This window comes from Crinia signifera, chromosome 7 (assembly GCF_055691185.1).
Source record: "Crinia signifera chromosome 7, ASM5569118v1, whole genome shotgun sequence".
Lineage (NCBI taxonomy): Eukaryota > Metazoa > Chordata > Amphibia > Anura > Myobatrachidae > Crinia > Crinia signifera.
The window spans coordinates 104,587,953-104,610,026 of record NC_139223.1 but is presented as its reverse complement, the minus strand read 5'-3'; the positions used below and the strand labels follow the sequence as shown (position 1 = coordinate 104,610,026).

Sequence of the window (22,074 nt, the reverse complement as noted above, 5' to 3'; positions counted from 1 at the left end):
TGTGTCATAAGAAAAGGACAGTTTCAAAGGCACACAGAGATGAGGTCATGATAAGTGGGAGGTGTCTGCTCACTGCATTAAACATGGCTGACAAGTTGCTGAACTCGGAGGTCATGAGTGCTCTGTGTGTTTTGCTGTTTACAGCAAATCAGAGCATTATGCAGATGCTTACACTGTGCTACCTGGCACAGTGTTATGCCAGGAGGAGAAAGGCACAATTTTTGGTGGAGAGGCAGGTATTTGCGCCGGAGGAGAGCATTCTTATTGGAGATGCGGCATACCCTTTGAGGCGTTGGCTTATGAAGGGCTCCAAGCAACATACCCCACTGTCTCCTGACCAAGTTTACTACACCCACACTCTGAGCTCGGCTGGGATGGTGGTGGAAAATGCCTTCGGTAGACTCAAGGGGCAATGGCGGTGTCTACTGAAGAGGAATGACATTGCCATTACCCTGGTTCCAGATGTGGTGGCAGCTTGCTGCATTCTGCACAATGTGTGTGAGCTACAGAAAGACAACTTTTTACTTGAGTGGAATGTGGTGGACTATGATCTGGCTGATACCCCTGTAGAATCAGCAGGCTACGAGGGTGAGACAAGTTGTTCCAGAGCTGAGGCTATCTGTAACACCCTGTTAACTTACATACTTTGACACAGTAGAAGGACACATGGTTTATATGTTTGAAATAACTTGTTTTATTTTGTTCTAAATATGTTTTATGCCTGTTAGTTCACTTTTTCCAGTTTAAAGACATGGGGTGAAATGTAATAGGATGAGAGATTCAGAAAGTGAGAGATTTGGTAAGAAATCTCCAGTTTTTTTAAAGTGGCAATCATTTACACAGCAAAACCAGTGTGATTTTGCTGTGTCAATGATTGCCACTTTAAAAAAACTGGAGATTTCTTACCAAATCTCTCACTTTCTGAATCTCTCATCCTATTACATTTCACCCATGGTATTATTTTTTGGACATGAATAACACATACTCCTTCAAAATATACAGTAAAGTGTAAACATATACAGTATGCATTGAACTATTGCAATACGATAGAGTATAGGGGAGACACAAGTCTGACTGTCCAGCAGCCCCACCTTTCAGCCGGCACTAAACTGCATTCTTAAAAAAGAATGGACGGTGCCATTAGTGCAGCAACCTCCAATAAAAATCAAAAACAAACAGAGAAATATGTATGTGGCTCTGTACGTAAAAGACAAGGCATACTGTGTACACATTTTAGATTATGTTCCCTCAAATATCTACAGTATACTGCAGTGATTGCCACCCATTTGAAAAAGAAAGGTTTGGGACCAGTATTGCAGCTTCAACACCAATATCAATAAAAGGAAAGAAAAAGCAATTTTTAATCCCACTTAACTTTAAAAAATTAACATACAGTGGAGATAAAAATAGAACACCGCACTTGACGGCCCTTGTAAGTGCCACTTGCATAGGATAGGATCAAAAAAAATTCTAGCAGCCAAAAAATTAAGAACGTTTCAACAATATGGTAACATTACTACAACTTCCTGTAGGCATTGCTGATTACAGTGCTAACTGGACTGTTAGGATTGGTGCCTTCAGAAAAACTAGACCCTGAATCATCTGAATAGTTATGCACATTGTCATATTGCCTACTATATCCTGTGCCATTGAGACTATTATGTATTGTCTCCTGTGGACTGGTATTGGCATGAGAAGACACTTGCTCCTGAGGAAGCCGGACACTTACCTATCCGGGGAAACGCGTTGAGCACTACCTATCAGTTGACAAGGACTTATACCAACAGTGACCTACCCACTTCTCCCAAACGGATGCAGGACGGGGTCCCGACAGTCATTAACCCAAAGTCGGGATCCCGACTGTTAAAACACTGACGGCCCCCATAGAGGGAGAATAGAATAGGTGGCGAGCGTAGCTCGCCACCGTGCCCGCAGCGTGGCGAGCGCAGAGAGCCCGCAAGGGGCTTTGTTGTGCTGGCCACGCTGTCTGAGACCAGGCAGTCGGGATCCCGACGTCGGGATAATGGCTGTCGGGATCCCGACTGTCGGTGAATCATACCACACCCTCCCAAACCTAGTCTGAGAAAAATGCAAAGTCTTGGGATAACAAGCATGATCCCTAAATTGAATCATATGTCATAGCAGGCCGTTTGCTGGGAGTCTTGAGCTCTTGAAATTCTACAGCATTGGGAAACTTCGGTCAGCCAATTAACCCCTTAGACTACAAATTCCTCCAAACATCTTCCTGAAGACAACCAAGGATGGTAATATGTTTTAGCCTTGTTCAGCTGTTATGACTTTTTAGCATTATTTCACCCAAGTGAGAGACTATCAATTATACATCATTCTCATATTTATAATTATTTTTAATTATTTTATTCATCGACTGCCAATATATTATTTACAATGATGATTAAAATTTGTTAATTTTTATACCGTCTTGTGTATTTTTCAGCCAGCGCTGGCACATACCCTTCTTTTGTTTTTCTTCATATTAAATAAGGGGCTGACTACCCGTAGTGCCAGCAGCTGTTAATTGCGCACCACACACACTTTTCCTGTATCTGGTATTGGCATGAGGCCTGCTTGGCACTGTGGCATGTGCATAATTACTGCCTGTGTCTTCAGTATAACTTCACCCTGGGGCCTGCAGAGTAGTAGGCTTTGAAGGCATAAATGTATGGCCTCTGTTATGATGTGGTGGATTACAATAATCACCCTCAGCGTACGGAGGACTATACATCTTGTATGGTGCGGATTCTGTAATGTAGACACCATATTGGTAAGGAAGGTCATCTGTGCCTCTCTGTTTTCACGTGCTATTCGTTCGTGGAGACCCACGAGCTGTGTGAGAAACTAATCTTGTAACTGTCTCTCATTGTCAAAGAAGCGCTGCAACCAGGCATCCTCTTGAGCTTGGAATTCAACATCGGATTCTCGCAGATGATCAACCAGGATTCTTGATATTGTGCATGTAGCAAGCTCCATCTTTGATGTTTCCTTCATCATTGCAGGTACATCAAACACTACAAAGAAGGAAGATAATCAATCATTACAATCGAATAGCAGCCATGTCAGTATACAGTACATATGCTTGAGGCTTTTTCGTGGCCACCCACCAATTGATTGGTCCACGGCATTTTTTAGACACACAAAGTACTCACAATCCTTCAAACCATCTAGAGCAGGGGTGTCAAACTCAAATTCATCAGGGGCCGCATCAGCAGTTTGGTCACCCTCAAAGGGCCGGTTGTATCTGTAGGACTATGTGTCCACTCTTTATTATCATAATAGTGTCCTTCATACAAGTATGTCCCAAATAATACCACTAACTCAGCAGTAGCATTTCCCTCCTGCTATTGCTGTGAACTGCAGTGCATTACGGCACACGCTGCCTGCACAGGGGGGCAGCACTCAGTCTTAGGGCATATGTCCTGCTTATTATCATGGGACACAGCAATTAATGATGGGCTGCAATGTGCCAGTGCACACACACACACATAGGCAGAGAGTTTGACACTTACCCGCTCTGATGCGTCCACTCCAGTCTGAGCTGCTCCACCACCAAGGACACAGCTGCGCTCTCACACAGGCGCATTTCCCCCTCCCTCCTGTGAGTAGCGCTTCTCGCACTATCTATCCAGGAGTGGGGGGCAGCGTGCTCCCGGTCACTGTGCAGTGCACACTCAGCAGTAAGTGACCTGGAGCGCACAGCAGCAGCACCATTACCATTCACCACGACGGACCTGCTCTTTCCTCTCTCTGGCTCCTATACAGCAGGTGGGAGCGGAGGAGGGGTTGACGACCGGCGGCACTGCGCTAGAGGGCAGACGTTCTCTGGCTTGTAGGCTGCCGCGCATGCGCTGAAGAGGCGGCTTTCTTGTTTAAAAAAAAATTCGAGAATAAAAGGTGAAGGCTGGCGGCGGCTGCACGGGCCACATGAAGAGGTCTGGCGGGCCGGTTTTGGCCCGCGGGCCTTGTGTTTGACACCCCTGATCTAGAGGCTCCCAAGCTATGTGTGTGGGTTTCACCTACATTTTAGTACATATAGGCTTCACTAGCAGGGGGTGTAATACCATAGCCACAGGACACACTTGACGGGGTCCCGTGGCCAAAGCATTACCCACCCAAACTAGTCAGCACAGGCCGGGGGTTCTTGGGGAGGTAGGGACCCACAAATAAAGTGGGTCCCCTCTCTCCAGGGCACACCAGGGCTGTGCTGTAGACTATCCCCCGCACCCCTGGGCAGTGAGTGCGGTGTTGTTAGCTGTTTTACAAAATATTGGCTTTTACAGTGGAACTACCGGTACCAGCAAGCCTGCCGCACATACTGGTACTTGGGAGAACCACAGGTACCACCATGTGGGGCATTAAAGCCCCCCTGTAAAACAAATAGTAAAATAGATACACAAACAATACTTTTAAAAACTTACTGTTACGACGCAATGTTAGGGTCTCAGTCTGAGCAGGAGTTGGTGTACCAGATGGTGTACTGGTGCTGGCTCCACTGTCCTCAACCTCACCCTCTATTGGATCGGTTAATGGGTCCTCCATGGCAGCAATAGGATCAGGAATGCGGTTGTCTGTGCTGTCATCCAAATCCATTATAGGTGGGCAAGATGGGCTGCATTCTGGAGTTATGCTCCTTGATGAAGCTGCACTAGACGATGATATGGCAACAGGGTTCACCAGGGCAGAATTGCCAAAGACTTCGTTACATTGGTCAAAGTAAACCCATTCCATCCTCCCAGCACCACTTTTCCTCCCATTATTGTCACAAACTTTGTTGTAGTACTTGCGGAGAGTTTTTAGTTTGTTGACTAGCTGTTGCTGGTTACGCACAATGTCCCTTGATGTGAGGATCTTGGCAATATGGTATAGACTACAGCATCCTTAACTGTGCCAGTGATTTGTTTCCTGATGATCTCTTCCTCCCCCCTGACCACCAGCAGCTCAAAGACCTCCTCGTCTTTCAATGGGCCATGCCTATCTGCTTTTGTGCTGCATCACCGCACATGTCTGACACCTCTGACACACCTGCTCAGCCAATCAGGGACCCATAAATGCACTGTCAATTGCACAGCTCCATGTTGCACAGACAATAAGTGCTTTTTATCAATTGCTGGGATAAAAATTCCGTGTCTGATCCTTTCACACAGCTGGAAACATGGGTGAGACATGGGAAAAACCCAGGTAAATACATGGGTCGAAGTCCAGGGAATTTAGACCCGTGTTGACCCTTTCACACAGAAAAAACCCCGGGTCAACACAGCAAGAGCCGGGAAATTACCTGGTATTTTTTTATGTCTGAAAGGGGTATTAGTGGCAGATACATATCATGTCCTCAGTAGTACTTTTACAGATGTCCACAGTAGTGCTTTTAGCAAGATTTTTTTTTTCCAGTTTCTGGAATGTATGGTTTTCGGAATAATTATGATGATATTTGGATAAGGGATACCTTGCATAGACGTGCGTCTCATGATGCTATTTATAATGGACTATGGGGATAAGTGAGCAAGTATACAGTATGGTCAAAGAATGTACTGTAGCAGGCCAGACTAAAGTTAACAAAATGGCTACCGGAATCAACCAGGGCGTCATGGGAGCCCAAATCTATGGAGCTAACAACCGCATAGTTTACACTTGTGTAAGGGTACTGCCATATCATTACGCTACACTGGTTAAACACATAATTATGCAATAAAGTATGAATGACACAAAGTATGCCAGACACGAGCACCGAGCAGGTGAAATAGAACAACGACTATTTCTGGACAACCCAAGATTGAAAACAGGTATAAGATTATTTAGTCGCTACATTGATGACATCCTGTTAATGTGGACTGGTGAGGAGGATGAGTTCCAGGACATTATGGAAGAAATTAATCTAAAAGATCCCACAATAAAATTCACATATACGTGCAGCTATACAGAAGTACATTATCTTGATGTTCTAATTAAACAAAGTGAAAATCAACTGTCCACGTCAATATACTATAAGCCAACCGACAAGAACACCTTCTTGCATGCCTCCTCCTTTCATCCGGTAGCCATGAAACGTAGCCTTCCCTTCTCCCAGTTTCTCTGAATTCGGAGAATCACAAGTGATGAAGTACTGGCAGCATCACAAATGGACGATTTAATGCTTAAATTCTTGCAAAGAGGATACAAGAAACCTGAGCTGGAAATAGCTAGAAACAAAGCCATGCGAACACCAAGAGCGACGTGTTTAAAATCCAAGGACAAGAAGGACAAAGAAGATGTCCTCCCCTTTGTCACGCAATACACAACCTCTAGCCCTAAAATTTCTCAAGTATCAAAGCAGTTATGGCCCATTATTCAAAATGACCCAGGGCTAAAACCATTACAGAACACCAGATTGCTCAACTTCCAGAAAAGAGGGAAGAACCTGAAAGACCTCCTGGTAAAAAATGATATCACAGAGTATAATCAAGTAACAAGAAGCCACTTTATGACCAAAAAAAACAGGGTCGTATAGATGCATAGGATGTGCAACATGCAACCATCTGGAGGTAGGCCCTGATATCACACACCCCTTCTCTGGCGAGAGATTACCCATCAAGCACGTGCTAAGCTGCCACGACAAGTACATAATATATGTCATAAAATGCCCCTGCGGGCTTGCTTATGTGGGTAAAACTGTTTGTAGCTTTCGAGAAAGGACAGGCCAACATAGATCGGCAATTCGTTTGGCCCTAGCAGGAAGGGAAGTGGACCAACCCGTGGCCAGACAAGCAGGCCACTCACTGGTACAACTCCGCTATAAACTCGTGGACCATATCCCCCCTCTCAAAAGAGGAGGTGATAGAGGACATCTACTACTGCAAAAGGAAATACAATGGATAAGGCGAATGGACACCCTTGCCCCTAAAGGGCTCAATAAGAACTGTAACCTTGCCTGCTTCCTATAGAATTGTCAACCCCATTAATTTGTTCCTAGCTCCTGCGGTTCACTAGAATACTGTGGCCGACCTGTACAGTCATCCCTTGCTCCCCATTATGCTGTGTTACAGTATGATATTGAATATACTCGACTGTATTAGTGACTTTAAAAAGAATTCAACTAATATCCAGTGCTCTTGCACTCAACTGCCAGTTTAACATCCACTTGTCTTATGATATCTTGAAAAGTTTAAGTGCCTTTAGTCTATTCCACATTAGAAACAGAACAATAGAATGACCAAAATTGGTATACTACTATATGTACTGAGTATCACTGTGCCAATAGGCTAAGTTTATACTTCACAATAATATCCTATATTCCCGAGCAACTATTGATGATATGGTTGTATTAATCACGTTTTATAGATGTGTTTATTTTTTCCTCTGTCTGCAGATGATCCGAGCGGGACAGGAGGATGGAAGCCGCGGCTGCCGTGAGGACACAGAGTGAGGACGTTGCTAGGCGACCAGGAAGCCGGAAGACTGCACTGATCTCAGCCCAAAAGCATCCCCTGACCCCGGCGTGCTGACGCATGACGTCCAACGTGTCAGATGTACGTGTGCTCCATCCCCTGCCGCGCGCCGGAAGTTTCTGCAGACGGGGGTCATCCTTCACTGATTCGGTAATGTATAAATACCGTCCTATTACTTTGTTTGTTACACCCTGATGAAAAATGTTGAAATAACATTTGAAACGTTGGAATCTTGATTGCGTTTGCTGTCTTTATTACCTGGAGTGCCACCCGCTACATACTGTTTATATATATATATATATATATATATATATATATATTTTAGCAGAAGACTGGCACAATCCACTGAATAAACCACAATATGCTTTGCTGGGTGCCCTCACTATGGCAAATGGTAGAGAATATATAGAGGTGCAGTAATCAATCAACAGTACACTCAGTTGTCAGCAAGGTTTCAATACCATTTAATCTGTATTTTGACTGATGAATATACTGATTAAATGGTATTAAAATGTTGCTGACAATTGAAAGTGCTGTTGATTGATCACTGCTTGGAGTGCCGCACCTCTACACATACACATACACACACACACACACACATATATATATACACACATCCTAAATATTATATAATGTGGCCTATACAGTGGCATTATTATTTCTTGCTTCTGACTCCCATGCTTATGCTGCAAAGCATCTTACAATTCCTTTTCTCCTCCGATAGTGCCCTTGATACTATGGGGTTTATTCTGTTTGGTAAGGTGGGACCGCAAACGGGCGGATCGGGTTTTTTTTTCATCTGCGTAGCTTTCGAAATGCGCATGTGCTGCGACCTCACACCGCTCACAGACGGGTCTCTCCGTGCGAAAAAACCTGTCCGCAAGAGCACAATCATTGTGGGCAGCATGTGGGCGTTTTTATGGGAGCGGCCGGAATAATGAGGAAAACTGGGCGTAAACATGTGAGTACACGGGGGTGTGCACACAAAATGCACAGTGCCACAAACGCCTCGATCGGCGAACGCACCGTGCATTTTAGACCAAAAACAGGAGGACGCCAAAGATAGCTCCTGACCACCCCTAGAGATACCGCATGAGAGCGGACGCCTGGGTCTGCTAATTAACGTTGATTACTACTCAAACACATACACCTGAATGTAATAAGCAATGCTGCAGGCTATTAAGTGAAAACCATTATTTCACTACATGCAAGCCACACAAAGTCCTCAAACACATTGGAAGCTTATCTTTCTACACTTCAACATGTAAAGATTGGTTTAATTTTAGGTAAGATTTATTCTAAGACCTGCTAATATATGTCAAGGTAGTTATTTTATAACCATCTACACCCATTCAGAAAGTGTTTTTGTATACTTTAAAAAGCAGGACACTAAATTCACAGAAGTAGACATGTGTCAACTTTTTCACTGTAGCACAAACATACCAGTTTTTTATATGGAAAAAGACACATAAACCACATCTAAGAGCAACAAGGATGTTTTTGGACTCAATTTCTACTTGCACTGTGGCGTACGCTCAGATATACAGAAGGTGTCGGTGAGAAAACGGACGAGATCCGTCCGTGCACTTTGGCGTACGCTCTGATGTATGCCAGGTATCGATGGCTAAGAGGGAGATCCGTCCGTACGCGGTGGCGTACGCTCAAGTGAACGCCACTCCCCATTGTCGGTGTTTGTGATCGTCTGTGTGCGGCTGTTCTGTGGGCGGACTTTCACTCACCACTTGCGTAGGGAAACGTACGGTGAGACGGACCGTACGTACGTTTCACTGACCTAACCAGAACAAGGCCCTATGTGTCTGATTCATACCTGTGCACTAGGTTGCATATTTTCGTAACCAAGCGAACAGGTAAATGCTGATTGGGCACCCCAATCCCATCCCTAGCTTGCAAGGGAATGTGTATGTGAACAAATTATTTCTTCAGCCTTCGCTCTGACAAGTAAGTCAATACTTACTTTTCAGTTGGCTGCTGCCTTCCAAATTTGGGGCGGGCACTGACATCATGTGATCATCAGCAGCTTGCCCCAAGCAGGATTCGCCACATCTGCATTAGCAGGGGAACACCCAGCATATTTATGGGGACACCCATAATACACTGGGCGTCCCCCTTCCGCCCCTCCTGGAGCGAACGGCTCGAGTGTGAAACTCGCCGAAGTTGCTCGCTACTGGGGTCTACGCATGAGCAGTCCCCGAACATCGGGTAGGGGGTTGAATTCTGACCCAAACTAATGGGTCTGAATCGGCCCCTATATTTAGATTTTAGGTTTTTGAGGCCAAAGTGCATGATTTCGCATTTTTGACATTAAACTGAAATTGCCACATTCTTGCCCACACCTCTAGTCTGCCTAGAGTCTCAGTGCAGAAACCCCTCATTTTATATCGAAAAATAGATAGTATAAATATAAAAGGGATTTAAAGTACACAAAAAAAATAAAACGTTTTAAAAAAGATTACTGTGCAACTAAGTTTTTACTGTAGAGAAGGAAAAAAAAAGAGAAGGAAAAAAAAAGAGAAGGAAAAAAAATGTCAGACACAGACTTGCAAAATTAAGATTGGTATTCGATTAGCCCTGACCAGGTTTTTCCAGAATAATATAGGCTGATAGCATCATTTTTGACTAATAGCCATTATTGGGCAATCCAATAAAACACTTTTTATTGTAAGAAAAATGTCCGGTTTTGTGTGTTAACACATGGAATCTGGGATCTGCAACTAATTACCGTATTTTTCGGACCATAAGACGCACCTGACCATAAGACGCACCTAGTTTTTAGAGGAGGAAAACAAGAAAAAAATATTCTGAACCCAAATAGTGTAATATAATATTATATTACACTATTTGTCACACAATATACTATAGACATTGTGTGACAGGCAGCCACACATGCACAGCGATAGTCACAGTACAGAGCAGCTTTTTAAGGCATATGAGAACCTTTTTACCTCACAACATACAGTATAAGGAACTTAAAAAAATCCCCATTCATTTTAAATTGAAGCAGCAAAAATATTGGTTATCATTGCTTTTCACTTAAAGCACTCAGTGGAAGAAGGGAGTCACTTTATTATAGCAAAATATTTAACAGCAGTTTAACAGCAAACCTTGGCATTTGCAGTATGACAGAAATCACTACACACACACTCTCTCACACACACACACACACACACACACGTTCATTTAACAGCGGTACATACACACACTGTAGACACAGGTTCATTTAACAGCAGCACGCACACCTACTGTGTAGACACAGGTTCCCCGCGAACAGCCTGTCAGCTTACACTGCCCAAAGCGCTCTGAGGAAGGAGGAGGTGAGGAGAGGAGCGGTCGGAGTCACGTGATGCCGGCTGATGCGGACGCTCTGCTGCCGCACTCTCAGAGATGCCGGGATCAAGATGACGGCGAAGCAGCAGCAGCAGCCAGCCAGGACCCGCCGCTACCCGCCGCCGCAGCTACCGGCACCCGATATCTGCTGCCTCTCCCATCCAGCGCAGGGAGCGCTCAATAAGGTTTTTTCCCCTCTATGCTGCATATTCGCACCATAAGACGCATGTACTTTTTCCCCCACATTTTTGGGGAGAAAAAGTGCGTCTTATAGTCCGAAAAATACGGTAATCTGAGTTTCGTTTTTGTGACAGTCTATTGAATGTGCTGTGGTATGATTAAGTACAGGACTAATGCTATTTGTGTATAATACCACTGATATATAATATGGTACTTACTTTGCTTACAATTGATCCTTCAATAGCTACTTCATTATTAATGTGTAATTAATTATTCATAAGACAGCCATGTGGCTATGCTTTGAGTCCCTCCATTGTTACTTGTATTTTACCATATTCAATATAAAAAACTTTAAAAAACATACATACAAGACAATCAACCAAACTACAGATGGAGCCAGCCTCTGCCAGCGCAACATATCTATAGTGCTGGCGGAGGATGGCAGGGGGCATGGCCGGCAGACAGGGACACGCAACCAGCTCATTTGCTTGTCCCACTCTGCAAGGAGCTTCCCTACTTGTTTCTGCTTCAGGGAGACAGGCAGGGAGCAGGGGAGAGTGGGAAAACTGATTCCGACAGAATAGGGCGCGCGAGCGATGGTGGGGGATGGCGCATGGCGATTCTATCACTAGGAAAGAGCGGCTTCATCTGTACACTAAAGGAACATCTCTTTGTTTTTCTCAAAATATCTCCAACCCTGTTCACAAGAGAAACATCTCTAATCCACACTCATTATTCATTCCCATTTCACAATTGCAGGACTTTCTTTGGGATGCACCCAATCTGTGGAATGCCCACAAATACAATAAGACTCACCTCTTCAGGAAAGCCGGAACGGCTCACATAACTTTCACAAACTTCTATTCAATTACAGTCCAAAAAAAACCTCACTTATTTTCTCTTTCTTCACTTTACCATCCTCCTGAGTGAAGGACAACATTGCTGGGTGACTATAACATACAGTACAATGCTCAGGGACAGCAGTACATGTCTAATTTTACAAGTGTTGCTTTCACAATCTCCCTGAAATATTTGTTTCAAAGGTAGGCAGGTAGGACACAAAGCAGCATAAGTTTTTCCACACAAATGCTTTCTTAGATTGTGCTATTATATATAATTATACATTACTTACTTTTGTACCACAGATGAGTAACATATGAAGAATAAGATATTTTTCCATTATGGTTACTGACATTTTATAGAAGACTCTTCTTAAATGATCTGCAAATGAAAAGAAAGAAAGATAACATTGAAGTGGCATGATTGTTAGCAGATTATTCAAAAGTTACATAGTTACATAGTAGTTAAGGCTGAATAAAGACTTGTGTCCATCGAGTTCGACCTTTGTAGCGTATCCCTTGCTATATGTAGTGTATTCTGATATTTTTAAAGACAGATTACGATTCTTGTTTGCACCACTGGATGTTTTTAACCAATAAATGTTTGTCCAACCTTATTTTAAATGTATGTATAGTGTCTGCCGACACCACATCTCCAGGAAAAGAGTTCCATAGTTTGGCTGACATGACCATGAAAACAATTTCCCATCTAAGGGAACAAAATCTTCTTTCTTCTATTCTAAACTCGTACCCATGTGTCCTTCCTTGCAGTAAAAAAGGAGCTTGACAGTTCCTTATATTGGCCCCTGATATATTTGTACATGTTAAGCATGTTCCCCCTTAAACGACTCTTCTCTAGCGTATCCATTCCCAATTTGTTCAATCTGTCCTCATAGCTTAAATTCTCCATTCCCTTTATTAGCTTTGTTGCTCTTCTTTGGATTATTTCCAGTTCTATGATGTCCTTTTTATAGTGTGGGGCCCAGAATTGTACTCCATATTCTAGATGCGGTCTAACCAATGCTTTGAACAGTGGCATAATTTCCATACATTCCAAAGTTACATTTCAAAGTAAGCAATTGAGCTAATTTTCAAATAAAAAAAGCACTGGTTCAAAGCAGTTCACTACTAAAATAAGTTTAACATGTTTATGAAAGATCCTCAAAAGATATAACATTGAATTCCTTTCTTGGAAATTGACCAGAAACTGATGAATTTTTTGTTGTTAATTAACTTTCATTTTGGTTACAAAAATAGGATTTTAATACCTACCGGTAAATCCTTTTCTCTGAGTTCTTATGGGATACAGGGAAGTCGTTCATAACGATGGGGAAAAGAGGATATCCGAAGGAGACAGGCACATATAAAACTTTATACTGGGTGTACAGGCTCCTCCCCTCTTCTCCCCTCCCTCTAGTCAGTTAATAGAAACTGTGCCAAAGGAGAAGAACAATATGAGAGGAATATGTGTAATATTTAACGTGGTGAGATTCATCCAGCACATCCAACATACTTTCAACATACATAGACCACTGTAGCGACCACAGAACATGGGAAGTCTCAGGGCCTTAGAACATGTCAACCATGACAACTTTTGTAACTGTGTTCCAACTGGAACAACTTAATAAGAAATATCACCTAAGTGAAAACATACACTCGTGAACAGCTGAGGTACACGATGTAAACAGTAAGGCTACCTTGGTAACCTACACCCTTATGCCCGCAAGGTACAGAAGGTAACAGGAGGACCCAATATTGGTCCACTTCTCACCATAGTGAGTAAGGCAGAAACTCCGCACAGAGGCGGGCGCCCTGTATCCCATAAGAACTCAGAGAAAAGGATTTACCGGTAGGTATTAAAATCCTATTTTCTCTTACATTCTTATGGGATACAGGGAAGTCGTTCATAACGATGGGGATATACCAAAGACATCAGAACGGGCGGGATTGTGCGCAGATTGCCGCAGCACTGCTTGCCCAAACTGAGTATCTTCAGTTGCCAAAGCATCAAATTTGTAAAACTAGACAAAAGTGTGTTGGCCTGACCATGTAGCGGCTCTACACAATTGTAAGGCCGACACTCCTCGGGCAGCCGCCCAGGAAGTCCCCACTGAACGAGTTGAGTGGGCTTTCACCCCAGCAGGCATAGGAAGCTTCGCTACCACAGCCTGTTTAATAGTTGCACAGATCCAGCGTGCAATAGACTGCTTAGAAGCAGGACGCCCAATCTTTTGGGCATCATAAAGGACAAAAAGTCCATCAGTCTTGCGAATTCTCGCTGTTCTCCTGATGTAGAAACGGAGAATCCTTACCACATCCAAAGATGTTGGCACCTCAGAATGAGGCCCACTAGCAGGAACCACAATTGGCTGGTTCACATGGAACGCAGACACTACTTTGGGAAGAAAACGCGGGTTTGTGCGTAATTCTGCCCTGTCTTCATAGAAGATCAAATATGGGCTCTTGCATGTTAGTGCCCCTAGCTCAGAGACCCGCCTAGCCGAAGCTAGGGCTAGTAAGACCACCGTCTTCCATGTCAGATATTTCAACTCAATTTCCTCCAATGGCTCAAACCAGGAGGATTTTAGGAACGTCAGAACGACATTCAAGTCCCATGGTGGAGTAGGGGCCACAAAAGGAGGCTGTATATGCAATACTCCTTGCAGAAATGTCTGCACTTCAGGTATATTAGCCAGCTTCTTTTGGAAAATGACAGATAATGCAGATACCTGCACCTTCAAGGAGCCTAAACGTAGGCCCAGATCCAAACCAGATTGAATAAATCTGAGAAATCTTTCAAGTTTAAACTCTGATGGAGTAAACTCTTCCTGTTCACACCAACCCACATATCTCTTCCAGATATGGTGGTAATGTGCAGCCGTTACCGGTTTCCTTGCACTTGTCATAGTTTTGATGACTGATGTGTGAAATCCCTTTTGTGTCAGGATCTGCCGCTCAACTTCCAGGCCGTCAAACGAAGCTGTTCCAAGGCCTGGAAGACGCACGGGCCTTGCATGAGCAGGTCTCTTTGCAGAGGTAGGCGCCACGAGTCCCTTTGAAGACTTAGTAGATCTGGGTACCACGCTCTTTGTGGCCAGTCCGGAGCCACAAGAATTACCTCGGCTCCGTCTCTTCTTATCTTCCTTAACACCCGAACCACTAGGGGAATCGGTGGGAAGACATAAATCAGGCTGTTGAACGTCCACGGTATGGTGAGGGCGTCCACTCCTTCTGCCTGAGGGTCTCTCACCCTGAAGAAGTACCTGGATACTTTCCAATTGTGTCTTGATGCCATCAAGGCTACTAGTGGGATCCCCCACCGAGCCACCAGAGAACTGAATACCTGGTGGTGTAGACTCCATTCCCCGGGATGGAGCTCATGACGACTGAGGAAGTCTGCTTCCCAGTTGTCCACCCCGGGTATGAATATGGCAGAAAGAGCCTGACAGTGACTCTCTGCCCAGGACAGGATCTTTGTTGCTTCCCGCATGCAGGGCCTGCTTTTGGTCCCGCCCTGCCTGTTCAGAAATGCCACAGTAGTGGCATTGTCTGATTGGATGCGGACCGCCTGTCCACTGAGGAGAGGGGCCGCCTTCAGAAGTGCATAATACACAGCACGTAACTCCAAGTTGTTGATGTGGAGGCGTGTTTCCCATAGGGTCCATTTGCCCTGAAAGGACTGACCCATGGTCACTGCACCCCATCCCAGGAGTCTCGCATCCGTGGTGACTAAGACCCAATCATGGATGCCAATCCGACGCCCTGCTAGTAGGTTGGGCGTGTGGAGCCACCACTGTAGCGACAGTCTGGTCCAAGATGACAACACAATCCGCCGATGCATCTGGCGGTGTGAACCGGACCACTTGCTCAGGAGATCGAGCTGGAAAATCCTGCTGTGAAACCTCCCGAATTGGAGAGCCTTGAATGAGGCCACCATTTTTCCTAACATGACAATGCATTGGTGCACTGTCACCTGGGGGGGCTTCAACAAGTCTGTGACCAGCTGTTGAATGTCTACAATTTTGTCCTGTGGCAGGGACACTCTCATGAGAGCCGTGTCCAGCACCATCCCCAGGAACTGGAGTCTCTGTGAAGGGATCAGAGAGGACTTTGCTAGGTTCAGGAGCCAACCATCACCCGACAGGGTCTGCCTGGTAATTTGTAAGGCTGCCTGCAATTCCTCTGGTAACCGCGCCTTTACCAGCAGGTCGTCCAAGTATGGTATCACACAAATCCCTTGTTTCCTGAGAACCACCATCATCTCCGCCATCACCTTGGTGAATATGCGCGGGGCTGAGGACAGGCCGAACGGCAGTGCGCGGAACTGATAGTGATCGTTCAGCAGCGCAAACCTCAGATATTTTTGATGAGGGGCCCATATTGGGATGTGAAGGTAGGCGTCCTTCACGTCCAAGGACGCCAAGAACTCCCCTTCCTCCAGTGCCGCTATCACGGCCCGCAAGGACTCCATCTTGAACTTGGTTACAGTCAAGAAAGGGTTCAGGGATTTTAGGTTCAGTATCGGGCGTACTGACCCGTCCGGTTTTGGGACTACAAATAAATTTGAGTAATAACCCTGCCCCCTCTCCAGGGGAGGGACCGGGGTTATTACCCTGGCCTGTACCAGTTTTTGGATTGCTTGCTGCAAAACCATTTGGTCCCCTGGGGACGCTGGAAGGCCTGATTTGAAAAACCTCTGAGGTGGCTGTACTGCAAACTCCAGCTTGTAGCCTTGCGTAATAAGAGCTTGTACCCAAGAATTGAGGCAGGAGGCTTCCCAAACATGGCCGAAGAACGCCAGTCTGGCTCCCACCTCGGCCGGAGCTATTGGTGGAGCCCCACCGTCATGCTGCGGGTTTACCTGCAGCTGCCCCGGATGGCCGCTCTGTGGTGGCCGAAGCAGAAGGCTTCCTGAATTTACCTCGGGAGCCTCTGGCAGCATTTGAGCTACCCCTGGCCTTTGGATGGAATTTACTTGCCCGAAAGGACTGCTGGGAGTGAGATTGGAAAGGACGCTTGGGCGCCTGTGGGGTTGACGGCAGGAATGTGGACTTCCCTGCTGTGGCTTTAGAGATTAACTCATGGGTCCTCAAACTGCGGCCCTCCAGATGTTGTGAAACTACAAATACCATCATGCCTTGCCACAGTTTTGCTATAAGGGAGTGTTAAAACTGTGGCAAGGCATGCTGGGATTTGTAGTTTCACAACATCTGGAGGGCCGCAGTTTGAGGACCCATGGATTAACTCATCTAAATCACTCCCAAACAACCTGTCGCCAGTGAAGGGGAGGTTTTCTACACTCCGTTTGGAGTCAGCGTCAGCTATCCACTGCCGCAGCCAGAGGGATCTGCGCCCCGACACCGCCATGGCTGAGTTACGGCCGTTAATGGCTCCTAACGCCTTCTGCGCCTCACACAGAACTTTAGCTGTGTCCTGAATATGGTGTAATTTTTCAGACACCTGCGCCACTGTCATGTCACCCAGAAGACCTTCCTGGATCTGGGAGGCCCACGTGTATATAGACTTAGCCATATAACAGCTTGCTAAGACTGGACACTAACACGCGCCACTAGCAGTAAAAATGGACTTAAGGGTATTTTCAACCTTCCTGTCCGTGGCGTCTTTCAGTGAAGACAACCCTGGTACTGGAAGCACCATATTTTTTGCTAGGCGAGACACAGAAGAATCTACCTCCGGTGGCTCCTCCCACACCTTGCGTCCCGCAGGATCAAATGGAAACGTGGCTCTAAATTTCTTAGCCACTTTAAACCTCATTTCTGGGGTTTTCCACGCTGACTTGAAAGTATTTTCCAGGTCAGACTGTTCAGGGAAAACAACCTGTTGTTTTTTCTGAGTAGCAAAGAAAGAATCCCCTTCAGAGGACTCAGCTAAGGGAAGGTCCAGCACCTCCCTGATTGCCATAATTAATGGCTCTGTGCCCCGGAGCAGTGACTGTGAAGCATCAGGCTCCTCACCACCCACGTCTGCATCTCCAATATCATCATCATCATCATCATCCCCGTCATCTGCCCCAGATTCAGGGGTTTGTGAGGGTGCACTTCTCTTACGAGTTACCCCAGGGGAAGGAGTTATTATATCAACTCTGGCACAGAGGATAGCAAGCTCCCTCTGCACCCTTTGGGTCTGTGCTGCTGTAGCAGCTAACTGTGTAGTTACAGTTTCAAGCATGGATTTTATCCCTGCTGCCCAGGCAGGCTCCTGTGAGCTGTCCTGTGTGCTACTCTGCTGCCCAGTAAGCTGTGGGGGAACCCCACTACTTTGTGGGGACATACATGGCCCACAAGTAACTTGTGATGAAGATGCTGGCACAAACTTATCACTGCACACCATACATGTAAGTTTCCTCACCATTGTGACAAACAAACAGTCTCCCCTCACACACAGAGCAAACACAGTTATGCAGTGTGATTTAGACAGATAATTACTATGTGTAGTACTATCTGAGTTGTTTATAGCTTAACAAGCTAGTGGGGTGGTGTACAGAGGGTAATTGAGGGGACCAATACACCAAACAACCTTAGCTCTCCAATTTTAAGAGCTGGTAAACAGTACAGTAATCTTAACAGTACTTTACAGTGTATGCAGGCAAGTGTACAAGTACACAAGCGCTGAAAACCTGAAGCTGTCTCTGCAAGCAGATTCCCTCTGTTCCACACCGCTGAGGAGTGTCTGGAGCAGTACAATGGCGTTTCCAGCAGCCAGGGAAGAAGCAGGAAGCAGGTTTTGGCGCCCTCACAGAGCTGTGGTCCCACTCTGGGTAAGCTCCGCCCAGCGTAATGGCGCCGGAGCTTACCTGCGTTTTATACTGAGACTGACATTGAAGAATGTCCAAACCTCTCTGGTAAACTGCCCTGGACAATACAGGAGGCAGTACCCTGTCCCAGTGTAGGCAGGGGGTTGTGCGGTCCCTGTGCAGGGCACCGCCGATACCACCGCCGCCATCTTGCCGCACCGTTACCCGGGGACCCCACGGCGGGGGACCCCGGGGTAATACTCACCACACGACGTCTTCAGACTGGACTAGGGGTGTGCGGCATGCTACGGGTGTGCGCGCTGCAGCGCAATGCCCGCTGTAACATCACCCACGCAGGACAGTGGTCCTGTGGCAGGGACAGCTCGGTACCATGAAGTGGCCTGCAGCTGAACCCTTCCCCTAGTCTCCCACGACGCAGGACTGCTGTTAAGTCCAAAACAGCAGTATCAAAATAATAAAGAAATTAAACAGAAGACAAAACTCTCTGGAGCTCTTCCTGATGCGTGCTTCTCCTGAGGCACATTTCTAAAACTGACTAGAGGGAGGGGAGCAGAGGGGAGGAGCCAGTACACCTTGTATAAAGTTTTATATGTGCCTGTTTCCTTCGTTATGAACGACTCCCCTGTATCCCATAAGAATGTAAGAGAAATATACATGTAATGAGGGTTAAAATGTTGTTTTATTAGGGTGTTTATTAAGGTAGACAACTGAAGTAATAGAAAACAATTATTAAATAACACTTAGAATAATTAAGTAATTGTCTTAATTATACTTCAAAGGGAATATTTGCAGGCCCATATATGTGAAGGGTACGCCACCGTGAATGGACGTACGCTTCTTCTCACGATCGGTGACACACGCTGAGTTTTCCATTGAAAAAGGCAAGAGATCCGTCTGTGCACTGTGGCGTACGCTCTGATGTATGCCATATATCGGTGGCTAAGAGTGAGATCCGTCCGTGCACGGTGGCGTACGCTCAAGTGAACGCCACTCCCCATTGTCGGTGTCTGTGACCATCCGTGCGCGGCTGTTCTGTGGGCGGACTTACGCTCACCATGAGCGTATGGAAAATGCACGGTGTGACGGACCTTACGTACGTTTCACCTTACCAAACAGAATAACCCCCTCGTTTCACCTTACCAAACAGAATAACCCCCTTAGTCCTGGACAGAAACAGTAAGTGGTGAATTTGGTGGTGCAGTACCAGGATAACAGGATGTGTTTTGTGCCATTCCGGGAAAGACATAGATCATCAAGCATGATGTTGTTACTCCACCCGGGGTAGTCATTAAGCAAAAATCATATTGCATACTAGAGGCAAAGTGGGCAGCGGTAAAGCAAGAGGTGGAAGAGATGCCAAGGCATCCTAGAGGACTCAACTAGCAAATGGAATAGTCCCAGTGTTTTAGTACCTAAGTCTTCAGGTGCTTATAGATTCTGCAATGACTTTCGTAAATGAAATCAAGTTTCTCACTTTTATCCATACCCTATGCCCTGAGTTGATGAATTGATGGAAATGTATCCAAGAGTCAGTATCTTACCACTCTTGATTTGACAAAAGGGCATTGGCAGATTCCGTGACAGAAGCTAAGGCAAAACAGCCTTCTCTGCCCCAGAGGGCTTATTTCAATACAAAGTGCTGCCATTTGTTTTACATTGTGCCACAGCGACCTTCCAGAGAGCTATGAATAAGTTGCTGGGGTCCCACAGGTAAAATGCAGCTGCATATTTAGACAACATTGTTATTTTCAGCTCTGCATGGAAGTTACACCTACCAAAGTTAGAGAATGTATTGAAGTCTCTATAGGCACATGGGTTTACCACCAACCCTGAGAAATGTGCCATTGGTATGGTGGAAGCCAAGTATTTGGGGTACATTGTGGGTAGAGGACTGGTCAAACCTCAGCCTAGAAAGGTAGAACCAGTCCTCACTTGGTCTAAACCCAAATGTAAATCACAACTTAGGACACTAACACTAATCGTGTTAAGGTGGGCATACATCGAGCCGATTTGGACCGATTTCGGCCGATTGCGATCAATCGGCCCGATAAATCGGACCAAATCGGTTCTTCATGACATGGGGTCGGGTCCGATGTGCGGTCCCGTGCGTATCGAACCCGGCCCCAGGGGTCGGACCGGCGGGACATACGATGTTTAATAAGATCAGTCGGCGCTGGACAGTCAGTCTCTCTCCACTGTCCAGCGCCGTAGCGGTGGGGAGCGGTGGGGAGCAGTGGGGGCGGGCGGCTGGGGAGGGCGCAGCAGCGCGTTACCAGATCAGTGCTGGGGCGGGCGGCGGTGACAGTCAGTCTCCATTGTCTACTATAGCGCTGTAGCGGGCAGGCAGCGGCGGCTATTACATCTTTAAAATAATGTGTCAAATGACTCTCCGGCATTTGATTGGCTGAGATAGAGCACTCTCAGCCAATCAGTGGCCGCGGAGGGAGGCCACTGATTGGCTGAGAGTGCTCTATCTCAGCCAATCATTAGCCGGGCAGTCATTTGACACGTTATTTTAAAGTTATAATTGCCGCGGCTGCCCTCCCGCTACAGCGCTATAGTAGACAGTGGAGACTGACTGTCACCGCCGCCCGCCCCAGCACTCATCTGGTAACGCGCTGCTGCGCCCGCTGCTTCCTCCCCAGCCACCCGCCCCCACTGCTCCTCACCGCCCTGCAGCTCCCTGTTATTTTTTTTACATGTGATAAATCGCATGCGATTTATCACATGTAAAAAATGGCCCATCAAAGTCCTAATCGTATGTGAGCCTCCCGGGGAGCTGCCAGGCGGCTCGGAGGAGAATTGGGTCCGACTTGTCCTTAGGACAAGTCTACTCTATGTATGGTGGCCTTTACAGACGGATGCCTCTGTGACATGATTATTGGCAGTCCTTTCCCAAGAGGTAGATGGAGAGAAGGTCATCCTCTGCCTTAGCTGTAAATTACTGCCCAGAGAGTGCAAGTACTCAACTGTAGAGCAGGTGTGCTTAGCAATTAAGCGGGCAGTCAAATCCTTAAAGTATTATTTCCCAGAGATGATAACGTTGTCTAGATCAGTGGAAACTGCTTGGCAGGATTTAAAACAAGCTTTGTGTACAGAGCCTGTCTTGCAAGCTCCTGACTTTAAAAAAAAAATTGTTTTACAGAGAGATGCCTCTGGGACAGGATAATGGGCAGTCCCTTCCCAAGATGTAGATGGAGAGAAGACCATCCTATACCTTAGTCATAAATTACTGCCCAGAGAGCACAGTACTCAACTGTAGAGCAAGTGTGCTTAGCAATTAAGTGAGCAGTTGAATCCTTAAAGTAATATTTGTTGGGACGAGAATTTTTGTTGATCACAGACCATGTGCCGTTACAATGGGTGCACAGGAAAAAAGAGGTGAATGCTCATGTGACTCTTTTTCCTTACAGCCATTTAAGTTGGAGGTGCGGCATTGTCCGGGGAAAGAGTACCTCAATGCAGATACCCTTTCTATGAGGTTTGTAGGTCCCAATCC

At 45.9% G+C, this 22,074-nt stretch overlaps 2 protein-coding genes across 2 annotated transcripts in view; both read right to left on the bottom strand.

The window, feature by feature from the left end:
• LOC146020448 (calcitonin gene-related peptide type 1 receptor-like) overlaps nt 1-22,074 on the bottom strand; it is a 235,192-nt gene that overhangs the window by 187,033 nt on the left and 26,085 nt on the right. Inside the window, 1 exon segment of the mRNA XM_083153589.1 lies at nt 12,094-12,182. Coding sequence (XP_083009715.1) covers nt 12,094-12,156 — 63 coding nt within the window. The 5' untranslated portion in view covers nt 12,157-12,182.
• Nucleotides 957-7,694, bottom strand: LOC146020447 (uncharacterized). Its single transcript, XM_083153588.1, has 2 exons — nt 4,434-7,694; nt 957-3,026 (listed from the first exon to the last, which is right to left on the bottom strand). The coding sequence occupies exons 1-2, from the start codon at nt 4,741-4,743 to the stop codon at nt 2,857-2,859; spliced, it is 480 nt and encodes a 159-aa protein (XP_083009714.1). The 5' UTR covers nt 4,744-7,694; the 3' UTR covers nt 957-2,856.

Coding starts and splice junctions, on each gene's coding strand:
- LOC146020447 (XM_083153588.1), bottom strand. CDS start 4,743: ATGGAATGGGTTTACTTTGACCAATGTAACGAAGTCTTTGGCAATTCT. Junction 3,027..4,433: donor CCTAACATTGCGTCGTAACA/GTAAGTTTTTAA, acceptor CCTTCTTTGTAG/TGTTTGATGTACCTGCAATG.